General features: G+C 35.8%; 1 protein-coding gene across 3 annotated transcripts; it reads right to left on the bottom strand.

Annotated features, from left to right (window-relative positions):
- Positions 1 to 615: 615 nt before the first annotated feature.
- Positions 616 to 4243, bottom strand: LOC127975965 (collectin-11). 3 transcript variants are annotated; one of them, XM_052580030.1, is made up of 7 exons: positions 4100 to 4243; positions 3526 to 3656; positions 2815 to 2886; positions 2366 to 2437; positions 2222 to 2275; positions 2002 to 2097; positions 616 to 1783 (listed from the first exon to the last, which is right to left on the bottom strand). In XM_052580030.1, the coding sequence occupies exons 2-7, from the start codon at positions 3653 to 3655 to the stop codon at positions 1359 to 1361; spliced, it is 849 nt and encodes a 282-aa protein (XP_052435990.1). In that variant the 5' UTR covers position 3656; positions 4100 to 4243; the 3' UTR covers positions 616 to 1358. The 3 variants fall into 3 exon arrangements, with proteins under 3 accessions (XP_052435990.1, XP_052435991.1, XP_052435992.1); XM_052580031.1 differs by having other exon boundaries at positions 616 to 1768; XM_052580032.1 differs by having other exon boundaries at positions 616 to 1750.
- Positions 4244 to 16053: the final 11810 nt, after the last annotated feature.

Below are 16053 nucleotides of genomic sequence, written 5' to 3'. Positions count from 1 at the left end.
CACATATATATATATATATATATATATATATATATATATATATATATTCATTCACTAAAAGGTCTAATGAAAATGTCAAGATACTTTAATAAAGACAATTTGCCAGTGCCACTAGTCTATTACTGATGAATAGCAGATTTATTGTTTGAGTATATAGTTTCTTATGCCATTGTCTGTTTGGTGTAAGGCCAGTGTAGAATAACAGATCAGTTTACACAAGCAGGTCGCTTGATTATGTTTGTAAAGTTCATTCTAAAGACCCATTATGAAATTCAAGTATCCTCCATTTTTAAAGATCTATCAGATTCAGAAAAATACTGTTATACATGCAACGGAGGTGCACAGATTGCCACCTTGCCCCAAATTAATCAGATTTCCTGCCTGCTGTAATATTTTCATGCTTAGTTAATTCCAGGACGGCTTGACCTCGTCAGCCAATACAGTAAGCGAAAATCATCAGTGTGTAGAGCCACACATGACCACCAGAGAGCGACAGGTCACTACTTTAACATAGGCCTACTCACTGAGAAACCTTGCAAGAGTGATGGAATTTTATTAATGCTTCAGAAAAAGAAATACTATAAACGGACGATGAATGACTTCAGACAAAGCCTGTTGATCAAGATATACAAATATTTATTGATTAATTACTTAAAATACTAAGATCACATAAAGTACATGTACTGTAGTATAATGAATCCTTCGAATATCTATCATGCTTTAGAAATAATTTACCATATTTACTACCATTACACAGAATTAATAGGAGCAGTTAGTAGGAACAAAAAAAAAGTACATTCTCATTAAACCAAATAACTGTATTATGTCTGATATTAGCAATATGGGGGCAACTGCTATGGGATGGGATGACAAAAATCATTTCATAGGACAGTTCATATCACATTTATAACCTCAAAACATGCTAAGGTTATTAAATGATTTAATATGATGGATAGTATACAATAAATACCATCTACTGATCCTTATGTGAGCTTGACTCTGTTCCATTCTGCTAATAATGTATTCACTAAATGGGATGATGACGTACTACTGATAAACTAGAACAGCTATTTCAATCATTTTTCGGGGGAGAATAAAATGTTTGACCATTAAAAAAAAAATTAACCTCTAGAAGACTGATATGTAAAAGTTTGAACTGCAGTGTATAATAATAATATTAAATGTTGTTTTAAACAGTTTTACATGACCCCTAGCATGTCTCACTGCTGTCACCGTTGCCAAAGATGACAAAATGTAGAAGTGCGTCACCTTGTTATTGAGATTTCAGCCTTCTTCAATGCCGGAGTATTTTAAACATGTCTTAAATGACTTTTCCACCTATAGATTGGCAGTGAGGCTCATATTTTGTCCTTGTCAAACTCACACACAAAGTACATAGTGAGATGGCAAGCCACATCAATCCACTCGCCTGAAGACACCATCTCAACGCAATCCTCGTCATCGTAAGCGTTGTTTGGCTCGCCCTCCCTCCACTTGCTGAAAGTAGTCATGGGTGAGCGCTCCACATACACAAAGTGGCCTTCTCGCTCCAGGTCATTAATGCCGATATACACTCTACTGAGGCCAGCTTCAGTGACGTAGCCAGCGATGGCTCTGTTAGCCGCCGCGTCTTTAGGCATAGCCAGGTGTCCACCTCGCCCCTGACAAAACACCTCCGCGTCCCTGTAGCGTTTTTCCTCCTTCACCAGCAGATAGACCTTGCTGTCTGTCTCTTTGATGCCGGCGACAGCTGCGGGGGAGGGCAGGGCTGAAAAATGAGGATCTGAATTTCTATAATCACACGGCAGCAGCCAGCGTTCACACAAGTGCATTCTGACAGTCAAACAAAAGAGCTTCTGGCTTATGGGTAAATACTTTTGTCTGTGTGCAATCACCCTGCATATCAAAATGAACAACTGTGTGAATCAACTTGACAACATCACATTATTGTAATCTCATAAACATTGGCAGACTGATTCATCCTTTTTCTTTTGGACATACCATTTTTAATGAACTTCAGCTCATTGGTTAATTGCGCCACTTGAATATCCATTTCACCAATCATTTTCCGTAAGGGTGCGCACTCACAGGGGACGCCTGAGGAGATAAATTAAATACGAGACCATTCACATGAGCAGTCCAAGCATTAAACTGGTTCCTAATGAGTTCAAACCAATTATCAACTGATATGGACTGAATTCTATTTCGGATAGGCCTATACCTGGCTCTCCATTTGGGCCCTTGGGTCCTGGATCTCCCATATCACCTTTTATACCTAGAAAAAAAGAAGTCTATTGCATTATTAAACCGTTAGACAAAACAAGCCTGATTACTTTCAGAACTACAATTTCTTTCTCAAGCTTACCTTTGAGTCCAGCGGGACCCATCTTCCCGTGATGTCCAGTGCTACCTTTTTGGCCTTTGTCTCCGAGGGGACCTGTAAAATAACGTATAAGCTTAATATGTAATAAGCATGGATATAAACCAAATAATGCAGTAATTCCCAGAAGGAGTTTAATTTAGTTGTTTATCAGTATGGTGAGGCATTTATAAACACAATGATTGGTCAACACTGGCTCAGATGAACTCAGCTTTCTAAATGCAAGATAAGGGGAGTTTTAGGGGAACTTTTAAATGTACACATTTGGCAGCTCCCTGTGTGGTCACTTGGATTGAAAGTTTCGTAATTCTTTTAACACCTAAAACACCTTTACAGGTTCGTAAAAAAGAGTCATGTTTCACCATGTAAGTGGATAGTAATTAAAAAGCATTGTTGGAATTGGAATAAGCACTCAAAAAAGGGTTTCGTGTTACCTGGCTCTCCAGGTGGCCCTACTTTCCCAGGTCTTCCAGGTGCTCCTTTCTCTCCTTTCTCTCCTGGTTCACCTATATGAATACACAGTCATAGACTTGCACAGACAATGCTTTTCAGAATAACATGTATTTACTTTTACTGCAGTATGAGTATATTGTGGATATTTTCTGTTTAAAGGATTTTCTGTTGTATTTTTACATTTAAACAAAGCTTTATATGTCAAATTACAATATATACCCTCAGTACAGGCTACCATTCAAAGGTGGTCAGTAAGAATTTTTTTATTCTGTTTAGCAAGGATGCATGAAATGTATCAAAAATGACTGTAAGTGAATTTATAATGTTACAAAAATCTATTTCAAATAAATGGTCTTCTATTGAGCTCTCTAATATATATATATATATATATATATAAAAAAAAGGTATCATGGCAGGGTTGCCAGATTTAAAAAAAAAAAAAAAAAAAAAACACAATTGCTACTCAAAACTAGCCCAAAAGTAACTCAATGGCTTTTATTGGTGGTCCTGTCGGGGGAAATTCCATTCTGTGGGTAAAGATACACATTTTGGCAAGGATCTCTTAGTAAAATTTGCATTTGCAGGGGATATTATAGTTTTACTGTATTTTTTTATCACATAAACACACATTAAAGTGAGTGAGCATAACATTAGTGTGTATGACATAATGTGGTGAAGTTTGTTTGCAGTACCTTTGAGTCCAGGGACGAGGATCTGGACTGAGCACGCTTCTTCTGGCATGTGCTGACCATAAACTGACCTCATTAGTGTCAGACTTAACACAGTGACCAACATGCAAGCCACCAGCTTTTCTCCACCCATACTGGAAACACACCACAATATTTATAAGTTCATCTACAATCAAATACCAACATATTTCAATGCCACGTTGAACGGAAAGCATAGTAGCAGCTGTTATTATGTAGATCCGCTAAGACTTCAGTGTTCATATAATGCAACAAAAACCATATTAGGGGATTCAGTGACAGAAACGTCACCATAGTCAACTGGCCTTGTGACGTACAAGCACAAGCAATCATAGTCAACACCATTTGCAAAGCAAATACACAAAAGCACACAGTAGGGTGTATCCATCTTTCTCCAAAACGATCCCACCGTCCACTTTCATTTCAAAGTCGATACTAGAAAGTAAACAATCACACTGTGATGTCTCCTATAACCACAGACTTTAAAGGTGACATATGAGTTGTCTCGTTGTTTTCTGTGCCACCTGCCGGAAACAGTATTGCTATGAAATGGACTTACCTTGTGTTGAATTTCAAAGCCCACTATATGCAGCAGACTCGGCCTGTATATGGGTCCAAGTGAGTTAATGGTGGTTTCCTCACTGGTGGTCTCTCTGAAATTGTTCATTTCACACGCCCTGCAAGAGACAGGCCTGAGAGTGAGCAAGTACATGTAAACACAAAGATAAGAGCGGCTCTGCAACGCTCCTCTCTGATAACTCGATGGGAAACATCAGGGTCAGTGACAGCACGACTCTTAACACATGCCTCACTATTACACATCAAAAGCATTCCCAACATTCACAAGTTTTAGTTAAGATAATGTTGAAGAGCTGAGGTAGAAAGGGGAATTAATATATATTGTTTTTCTATAGGTTTAAGATGCTAAAGCAAATTTAATCTTCACATGCTGCAATGTACTGCATTATAAATTAGCAGAAAACATGGAGGTTACATACGAACTCATTTAATTTTGAGGTCATCCAGGATGAGAAAAACTTCTGAACAGAAATGCTGCAGTTTGTGCATCGGTGCACAAGGTGGCAGTAAATATTTGCCGGAATTTCATCTGGAAAAATCCAGAAAACTATATTTTTCCTGTATAATGAGATTTTTTTTTTTAATATAAAAATCAAATGCATTTTGCTAATTTTTTTTAAATATTATATTATATTATATTATATTATATTATATTATATTATATTATATTATATTATATTATATTATATTAATTATATTATATTATATTATATTATATTATATTATATTATATTATATTATATTATATTATATTATATTGTATTATATTGTGGTTGTAATGTTCTCATTTCTTAGTGTTGTAATTATTTCGTTTTCATTTATTTGCAACTGCAATTCATTTTGTTTTTAGTAAATAAGTTTGGATTTAAATGAAACAACCTGAATTATGAAATGTTTTAATGTTTTGCTCTAGAAACCCTACAATTAATTTCCCCTAATTGTATTGTACTTACAAATGAGTCACATGACAGTAACCGACAATGAGGATCAGATCTACATGCAATGCTATTCATATTCACAGTAATAAACAAGCTTAATAAAACCATTAAGGTGTCATTCATCTCCAGAGCTCTGGGGCTCTTCTTGTGTGTTGCTAAGGAATATCCTTCCCTTGGTAACAAAAACTAACACGATAAGGGAATGAGAGAAAAAAAAATCAATTCCTTGAAATTTAAATAGTGCTGCCGCACAGATCTCAGTCTGACAGCTCTTCAGCAGAGCCACAGCATGCTCAAGACAATGATCTTATATCTGTATGTATGGGGCCACATGTAAATGTGCCAAAATATCCCATAGTGACTAAATAAACTGCAAATATACTACTATTAAAAATGCTGGGTCAGTAAGATTTTTTTACTGTTTTTGAAAAATGTCTCTTTATGCTCACCAAGACTGAATTTCAGTTTTTTTATATATATTGTAAAATGTCATTTATTCCTACGACAAAGCTGAATTTTTAGCATAGCATAGTTTCCCCAGTCTTCAGTGTCACCTGTTCCTTTCAGAAATCACTCTAATATACTGATTTGATACACACAAAACATTTCTTATTATGATCAATGTTGAAAATAGTGGTGCTGCTCAATATATTTTCAGGATTCATTGATGAATAGAAAGTTCAAATAAACTCAAATAAAATAATAATAATAGAACAAAAAAAATATATATATATATATATATATATATATATATATATATATATATATATATATATATATATATATATATATATATATATATATATATATATATTGCAACATTAGAAGTCTTTACTGTAACTTTAGGGTATTAATTTATTTAAAAATAAAAAACAAACAAAACAACAAATAATGCTGCTACTAATAATAATAAAAGTGGATTGAAATAATCACTGTTTCCTCAGACTGTGACATTTAGAGAATACTCACCTATAATATGCGTATAATGCATGTAAAAAAAATCAAGAAAGAAAGAAATGTACTATTATATCTTTAAATCCTGAAAATAGATTGAAATTCTAATGGAATAGAGTAAATGAAATAAAAATGGTTAACCTTTTTGTTTTCCATCAACGATAGCTTAACCCCCTCTGTTTTGTCTGACATTGTCCTGTCTCTGAACCAGAGAGGACGAGGATAAAGTCTGAATTTAAAAAGTGTGCTGTTTTGCTCCTGCATTCTGCTCCACTAAGGCTAAAAGCACTCTGTGGATCAGAGCCCGGAGAGGACGAAGCCTTGACCACCGGAGCATGACAGCCACGGAGGCCTGTCTGACTTAAGGGCACCTTCAGAAGGATGGCACTGTGTGCTGTGTCAGGATCAGGAGGTTGGCAGGCGGCCGTCGGACGTAACACCCATTCAACCATCTCAGCTCATTAAAGGCACATATTTTGTGAAAGATGAGTGAATAAATCACGCCGTGCAAGGGTGCCAACTCCTACTTGTTAATCAAGGGACGGTTCAAATAAATCCCAGTGACCTGGACGTCATGCTTTTAGAAGCCCTGTTTTGATAGAAGTAGGATGGAAAATATTTTTCTTATGCCTTATATAAGTTATTAATCCTCAACATATTTTAAGTTTACTTTTTAATACAGACAAAAGACTTTACATGTAGCTTATATGAAATACATATGCATGATAGAATGTTGACTAAGAATTAAATCATTAATAAAGCATGAATTAACTGCTAGATACGAGTATCATTAAGTTCCTTGGCACATCTACATGTTTCTCTTTCCTACACCTCCACATTACGCTGGTCTCTTCATCACAATATGCCTTGTGTTCACAGTCAGACGTGTATAATATGTGCTGTGAGGGCTATTTCAAGCACAAGAGAGAAACAAAAGCCATTATGAAAGACAGTGAGCAATAATACAATAACACTTATAGCTATTAATACATGACATCATATTGCCCCAGATGTGTCAAGCTAAAGTAGATTAATTGTTTACATAAGACTAGTTATTTCATAATATGTCTGTGGTTCAGTTAGGGTAAAATATTTATAAATTATAAGTACTAATAATTATGAAAATATAGCGCGTGTTTGTACATACAGTAAGATTGTATTATTATATTCATACAATTTAGATAAATGAAAGTGAAAGATATGACACACTCGTCCACCATAATAGCTCTATTAAAGCTGTCCTTTATTTTTTTATTATGATTGTATTTTAATAACCCACTTTTGCCATGGGGTTATTAAATATTCCATGTACTATTTCAACTGTATACACAGATCCTCGTCGTGTCATCAACTACCAATAAAACTACCCATAAATATGAGCTTTTTCTCTTCAGATCTTCTTTGTCTTATTTTGATGCATCGCTATGATGTGCACTGGCATGTGAAACACTTTAAGACATGTGTAAGTGTGTGTGTGGTCACTGGTGTGTGTGTGTGTGTGTGTTCACTGAAAGCGCTGTATTTTGATATAGAACATGATTACTCACTGACTGCATTTTCATATTACTCAGACGCAGCGGAAAAATCATCAGAATATCAATGAAGTCAGAGTCCTACAACCTCACACCAGCCACAATGCGAGCCACGAGCCATTACATGCTCACACAGAAACATCCATTTATTTGAAGGAACGGAAAGGACTCTTTCATCTGAAAGTGTTACCTCAGAGGCATGCCCTCTCGTTCATGAAAACGGCATGCGGTGAATTTTGATGCCTTGAAGAATTGCTCATCAGCTCAAAGTTTATTTCCCTCCGACGTGGTAATGGTGTTTTATTGTTGCATTGTAAACTTTTCATTTCAGACCTTAGCGCTTATCTTACATCTGATGACTCGACACAAAATTACTTTGCAGTGTAGACACAATACCTAAATCTGGAGCCAGGATATTAGCTGCTGGTGAGCCGCGACAGATCTGGGGGACCATGCGTTTGATATATCATTTCTGCAAAAACCTTCAGGTGAAGCTGTGCCTTGATGAGTCATCATATAAATAAAGAATAGAGAAAGAACAAGGGAGAGGGATGGAAAAAGAAAAGGGGCAAACAGCAGGGACAGTGAACATATGGAAAAGATGACTTTCAGATTCTGGGTTGAATACGAGTTATGCTCAATCAGCAGCATTTACGGCAAAATGTTCCCTCGTAACACAAGGTCACGATGAGGCACTTACAATGGAAGTAAATGGGACCAATTTATGGACAATTTAACAGCAGAAATGCGAAGCTTATCATTTTGAAAAAGCACTTACATTAATTAATCTGTTAAAGCTGTATTATTTGAGCTGTAAAGCTGGTTTCATGGCCATTTTAGGGTTATACGAATTGTGTTGCCCTGGCAACAAAGTCATAAATTGGATAGAATTACACAGAAAGGGTTAACACTAAAAACATGTTAACATGTTTATTTACATCTTGTGTCTGTACAATGGATGAAAAGGGTGATGAAAAAAAATTCAATGGGAGGGAAAATGTATATTTAAATGCTTTTGTGTTCTCTTAAATTCACTCACAAAACTTGTGAAGTTTCTCATTAGAGAAGTGCTTTTGGCCCAGTAGTGCACAACACAATGGAAACAAGCAACAACACAAAGGAAACAAGTCGCAACATGACAAAATTAGCACAACAAAATGGAAACAAGCCCCAACACAAAGGAAACAAGTCGCAAAACAATGGAAACAAGCTATAACACAACTAAATTATCACAACACAATGGAAACAAGCCACAGCACAATGAAATTAGTCATCTGCATTGTGGTGATTTCGATTTACTAGCCCATTGTAGCTTTCTCTAGTGAACGAAAGTTTCTCAGGGAAACGCAATAGTTTTTTAAAGGAATGCCAATGTTTACTTCGGAATGATATGCTTTTCTGAGAGTAAAAAGTTTCTTGGGAGGACACAACGCAAGGGAAATGCAAAATTTCAATTAAGTTGATAAGGGGAAATTAATTTTCTTAATTCTATTAACTGAGCTTTTACTGAACCCGAAATATTCTAAAAGGCAAATGTCCATTTCCCAACTCAAACGGCCATTAAATCAGCAGTGTGACATCTCAGTCAGAAAATAACCAGGCCAGCCGCCATCAATCACTGCTGACATGTACCAGGAAAACAGACCTATAGGAACCCTAAGTGCCACCGAGGTGAATAAACATCATTAAAACATTAAAATGGGAGCACCGTGTAAATAAAAACCGTCTACTCTATTTCACCTGGAAGGGGTTTATCTAGATCATCATCTGGCATCCAGTGGAGTGCTATCCGAACCCCAAACCCTATCATTGGCTCTGTATCTGTAATCTCCCCTCCAGAGGTAACAATTTTAGCAAGAGGATTGGATATGAGTGGCTGACCCAGTATCAGCTGTCCTCCATGTCTTTTCTTCACTCACGTGTCAAAGCAGCGACCAGCGCTCTATTAACATGAATCTTTCCAGCGTCGTGCATCACCGCTCCGACTGCGAGAGATCATTCCTCTTACGGAGCGGCACATATTGCAGATTACGGTTGCCAGGTTACTTCACACCAACATTCTAAATGTGGGCACATGCTTCAACCCAGAAATAGAGAAAAATATCTCAGATGCAGTCTAGTTAGACATCACTTCTTTGACGGAGAAAACATATCGTAATGGATCGGCAGGGAGGGGGCAGTGATGCAGAACTCTTCGCAGTTATATAGGTCACCACCCTGAGGATGGCTTTTACAACTTGGTGAAATACATATAGTATCACGAGGGTCATCCAAAAGTACATCGCTTTAAAAAACTTTGGTTATGTAACCACTTCCAACTGAGATCCACATTTCCCTATATCCTGCTTTGATCTAAGAAGACTATCAGCAGATGAAATAATGTGGTGCTGCTAATAAAGTTTGCAACCAGTTGAATGAGAAAATTGAAACAATTGACATTTTTGCCATTGCGCTTCACAGGGCTTTAAGATTTTCCATTGTAATGTGCAAACTGAAGCCAGATAATATGGATCCTCTGGCCCTTCTTTTGCAAGCTCTCAGTGGAAAGTGGCAGAGACGGAGGGGGGTGGACACTGGAATCTGTTCAGTGGCTTGTGGGAGCTTGGGATTTCTCTCCTTAGCTTGAGGCTGGTTGGGTGGTGGTGGAATATTATCCACTCCAGAAGGCTGGCAACGCTCTGAGCTCAGTGTAGGCATCGAATCTACAATCTAACAGATCTAGGACTGACTCACAAACACAAGCGGGAGTGAAATCTTTCACGTCGCATGGTGGAGAATGCGGGCAGTGCCAATGGCTCGCAAACCGCCATTTGTATCCAACACAGTAAAACGATTCAATGTAGTTTTTCACAAAACAGCTTTATCCAATTTGTGGAGAATCTGTTGAAGCCAATGGCCGGCGGAAGAGCCTCGCTCGATGGGTTAACTAATACATCCAAATTGAATTCCACTCTCCGAACAATGTTAAAGCCAGGAACAGATCAGAATTCCATCTGATCAGTTAACGCATAATTCATTTAAGTCTCTCCATCCTATGGAGCTTTACTTAGTCTGTGGAGGGCATTCTCCAGCTAATGCATCCATCTGAGAGTGCTTTGACATGATGGATCAGACAGGTGCTGATAGCCTATTTTCCAAACAGAACTAAACTAAATTTACTGTATGTGCATTTAAATTATAACTCACCGTTGCTGATTTTCAAACAAAACAATGTCAAGACAACTGTTTTCTAACAAAATGCAGTTTTACAAGACGTTAGGTTTGACTTTGAACCAGATGGTAATAAATCAAATGTTTCTTTAAATATGAAAAATTTCCCAGAAAAATAAAATATGTCATCAGATACGAATACGTTTTCTCTCCAAACCACAATATGTTAAGCGTCTAATCCACACTATGAGTTATTAAAGAAACAAACTGTCAAAACAAGCTGTTCAGTCGTCTAAAAACTGCAACTGGCAAAGACACTTATTGCTTGGTACTCGCATTATGCCATATGGATTTTGTTGTGTTTTAATAAGCACCACATGTATTCACACATAAACTTCTGGAAAATAAACTGCTTTGAAAACGGAGTAGCCTGAGGTCACCCAGAGGGTTTCCGGCACTGAGCTGTCATGATTGGATAAAGCAATATTGTACGCAAAAATGAAAATTCTGTCATTATTTATTCACCCTCGGGTCATTTCTATATCTTTTTTTTTCTTCTGAGGAACACAATAATACATTTTTTTTTTCTTCGTACAACAGGGTTTCCCACATTGGGGTTTGTGAGGGAATTGTATTTGTTTACCTGTGTGCTATTTGACCATTAAGAAACATCAAAGAGATGTGAACATGCAAATGTGTTGTTAAATTATTGAAATATTAGCTTAAAATCACAGGGGGTACACAGTAAATATTTTGGGCCAAAACTGTTTGGTTGTCCAATAATTTGGAGAATTGTTGCCATACACTGTCAGTTTATAGTGACCCTGCCGGCTACTGCAAAAAAAAAAAAAACGGCATTATATCATAACAGTAGCAAAACTGACTAATGTACTATATTTCAAATCCTCTGAAGCAAAACAAGTCTAAATTTAAGGTTCTCTAGGACATTCAAGGGAAAGATGATCAATGAATGTTGTTGTGTGAACAAATTATATTATATTATATTATATTATATTATATTATATTATATTATATTATATTATATTATATTATGTTATATAATATTATATTATATTATATTATATTATATTATATTATATTATATTATATTATATTATATTATATTATATTATATTATATTATATTATATTATATATTTTTTACATTTATTTTCCATGAATGTAAAATCATGGAACATGATCATAAGTAAGTAATGACAGAAGATTGATTGTATGGGGGAATTATTCATTTAATGTTTTTTTTTTTAATGTAGCTGCACATTTCTTATGGCAATATATAAATATGAAGACACGTCCTACCTCGGGTCGATATCTCTGCATTACATATAGCAGACAGATGGACAGGTGTGAAGTCCATGTGTGCCAAAACAAAAACATGTATGAGTGCAATGTTGTTAGTTAGAAACAGCCTGAAGGTGGAAATGGCAAGAGGAGGATGAGGAGATGGGGAAGGAGACTGCATTGTCTGATGGCATCATTCTTACACCACTATGGTGGATGGAATAGTTTATAATGGATCCCAGTTTCCCAACATCCTCTTTTCTGCTACTCCAGAGAGTCTAGGTTACACCGCTTCCATATTACCATGTTATCTGTCCATTTAAATTTGCTGTACTTCCAGTCACTCTCACTGAACCTTGTGTTTTAGTGTTTCCCTATACTGAAGAAAATTCTCTGAGGACTACCAACAAAGTGTCACATACGTTTGCCCTCAATATATTCATAGTGAAACACCTGTGGAAAACAATATGACACCTTGAAAAAGTGTTGGGAAAAGTAGATCTGTGCTTACTTGTGATAACATTCCCAAGCATGTGAATGAAAATCACATTCATATATAAATGTCCCGACACCAGCTTCTTGCTCACTTTGATTAAGTCCAAATGGTCAGATAGCTGCAGGCGCTTTAAAATGGTCTGGATGATCTCTTGAATTTTGATAAACTTCATATATTTAAATGCAAAGTACACTGATCTTTGCTAAAGATGACTTCCCTAATGCAGGCCAGATATAATCTTTGTTTGGGAAACTTTCATGGCTGTTTTCCCAGATGCAAATTAGCCAATGTCCTAGGTTAAGTTTTACTGACAATAGTGATTCGTCATTCATGGTTTTCAGCAGTCCAGGACAAAGCTTAATCTGTGTCTGGGAAATTGGCCCACATTGTCTAGTCACATAATACCTTATTGGCATCTTCAGAATGAAGTAGAAGTCACTGAAGACTAGTGTTCAGATGTCGTTCTCTCACCCCTTTGAGCCAAGATTCTAAGAGTGTCATTACAGTTGTGCTGACAAAAATGCATCAATCAAGATATCGAGCAGACTTAATTGCCTGCGTTGACAGTAAACTAAACAGAGGCTATTTTCATAATTCATCAGAGCCCATTAATGTCCAAAGAATTACCACTGCCTGATGATTAATGAATCTCTCAGTTCAAGTCATTTTATGGTGTAAACTACTGATGGGAGACCAGTAAATTTGGACCTCCTAGACACATTTCTGCTGCTATTGTACAAAGACAGACACGTTTTCTATGTACTTTCTAGCAGGAGCTTTCAAACTAGGGTCCAGGGACATCCAGCGAGTCAAAAGAGAGAAAATTATTTACTTTAAATGTATTATACACACACCATTCACATTCAAGGGTCTGGGGTACATGTTATTTATTTTTTATAATTTTATTTTTATTTAATTCAGCTTTCCCATCACAGGAATAAAGAACATTTAGAAATATGTTAAAATGGTTGAAATGTAAAATACATAAATAGCAATATTGTAATTTTTATGTAATTTTATTCAAATAATTGCCCCCTTGGTAAGCCTTCTTCAAAAACCTTAATGAGAAAGTACACCCACTCTTCAGAACACAAATTAAGATATTTTCAGTGAAATGCGAAAGCTTCCTGACCCTCCATAGAAAACAACGCAACTACCAAGTTCAAGGTCAAGAAAGGTAGTAAGGACATCATTAAAATAATCCATGTGACATCAATGGATCAACGTGAATTTTATGAAGCTATACAAGAATACTTTTGTGTGCAAAGAAAACTAAAATAAAGACTTGATGAAGATGAATGAAGGTCGTATGGGTTTGGAACAACATGAGAGTGAGTAATTAATGACAGAATTTAAATTTTTGGGTGAACAATGCCTTTAAGCTGTCCCTTGTACATTTGAGTGTCCTTGGCCTGAAAAAGTTTGAAAACCCTTGTTCTGGGAGACATAACGTAAATCTGGTGGTATAAAAACAGACAACTTATAGATACAACAAATCTAAAGTTAGATCATACTGATGCAGCATCTAGAAAGGCATGAATCAATAGGATATACAAGTTTTTCTGCAGACTACTTGATATTTGACTACAGAGGAGAAGGTTTTAGAAAATCAGAAAATCACTGACATGGAAGTGTTTATTTCTGCTGAACCAAACGATTGTGGTGGGTCAGATGTTGAAGGGCACATCAACAAATTGATTTTCAACTTGGACTTTATGTACTTCCGTGACCTTGGGAAAACTATAAGTCTGAGATGCATAAGGCTCTCATGCTGTTTTCCACTCTTAAGACATTTATGCATTTTCTAGATCTTCAGAGGCGTATTCATGATTGAACATCACACGGCAATTTCAATCCTTCAAGCCTACTATTATGTCTCTAGCAGGCTGCAGACAAATTATGAGAAGTGAAAGAATCATTGAAAAAAGTGCGAGGGGATTGTGAAGATGTTAAGTCAAATAGATGTTTGGGAAAAACACATATATTTACACATAGAAACTGTAACTGTGTATTCAATTTTGTCTGTAAGACTGTCGAGGGAAGAACATAGATACATTGTTCAAATTCACAGTGTTGCTGCAGCTGGAATCTGGGACAATAAACTGATAATGTTTCAGCTCTGAACCCAGCCTTCAACCCACTCCAACTGTCCCATAAATACATACGTGATTGCCTGGGTTTTAACTACGGCATGTAATACTTGACCTTCAGGAGCATAGTTTCAATAGGCCATAGGGTAGAATGCTGTCTTTGATGACTGATAATCATATTTCATATTCAGTGACTCCATACGGACATGTAAAGATGCAATCATGTTAACCAGAGGTAGGGAATGAGTAGTGGAAATTTTTATCACGACTATAGTGAAGCAGCATATTAAATGTCAGCCGATGCCTTTCAGAAATAAGATTCACTTCAGTTACACAGCATTTTTATTTAAAAGAGTGCAGCTTTTAGCTGTGACTTGCGCTTTAGGATTCCTATAAAACATCCACCATCTTCAAAAATCTCACTGAATTACTGTCTCAGTGTTCAACATTTAAAGACTGTAAAAAAAGGAAACGATCTTCCGATGGGGAGGTGCGTAATGGGGTGACTGTGAAGGCAAATCCTTAGAAATGGGAACAAGCTCTTTTGTGAAGGGAGTCATAGAGCTTTTAAATTACACCTGGGACTTTTCATAATATACTGAGTACATGTGGCCTAATGTGATATATTCAGTGTATATGCGTATTTATATTATATTATATTATATCATAGATTTATTTTTTTATTTTTTTATTTACAGTATATTAGCCGATATTTGTCCATAATATAATTTTGAATGCCTTAATATATTTTAAAGGAATAGTCACGCAAAAAAGAAATTTTTAATTCTGCTGAACACAAAAAGAAGATATTTTGGATAACGTTGGAAACTAAACACTTTTTGTTCTCATTGACTTCCATTATACAGACAAAAAAAACACAGTTCAAGTCAATACGAATGAAACTGTTTAGTTACCAACATTTCCTAAATATCATATTTTGTGTTCAGTAGAACAAAGAAATGCATACAGGTGTAGAATGACACAAGTCTGAGTAAATAAAGAGTAAATAAAGATGGAAATGTCATTTTTTAGTTCATTTTTTTAATTCAAGTAAATCTTTAAAAACACTCATAATTAAATAGCATTATCAAGTGACAACTTCACATTCGTACATTATAATGTTGTGGTGCCTGTGTTCACATTAATATGAATTTATTTAAAATGACTGATCTAGTTTTTAGTATTTTATTATTCATTTATTTAGACAAAATAGTGTAGAATTTTAATATTAACATTTAGCGATTTTTGGTTAGAGCATAACAATTACTATTGGCTTTCAGTCGTTTTAATTTGACACTTCAACAATAGTACTACATTTTCAAATGTGTTTTTGACCCTACAGTGTATTGCTTTGGTAAGCACATATTTAGTTGGTTTCGCAAGCATATATTTAGACTGCCATCCTTTTTTCACTGTATGCAGACGTTATATAACCAGACAACCTTTGCCTCAGTTGTATAGTATACTTAACTT

This window comes from Carassius gibelio, chromosome B17 (genome assembly GCF_023724105.1).
Source record: "Carassius gibelio isolate Cgi1373 ecotype wild population from Czech Republic chromosome B17, carGib1.2-hapl.c, whole genome shotgun sequence".
NCBI classification, from domain to species: Eukaryota; Metazoa; Chordata; class Actinopteri; order Cypriniformes; family Cyprinidae; genus Carassius; species Carassius gibelio.
This window is presented reverse-complemented; position numbering and strand designations above follow the sequence as displayed.

Excerpts from the sequence above, each read along its gene's own strand:
- LOC127975965 (XM_052580030.1), bottom strand. The coding sequence starts at position 3,655 with ATGGGTGGAGAAAAGCTGGTGGCTTGCATGTTGGTCACTGTGTTAAGT. Across the intron at positions 2,276-2,365 it reads GGGTCCCGCTGGACTCAAAG|GTATAAAAGGTGATATGGGA; the intron begins GTAAGCTTGAGA and ends CTTTTTTTCTAG. Across the intron at positions 2,098-2,221 it reads GGGCCCAAATGGAGAGCCAG|GCGTCCCCTGTGAGTGCGCA; the intron begins GTATAGGCCTAT and ends TTATCTCCTCAG.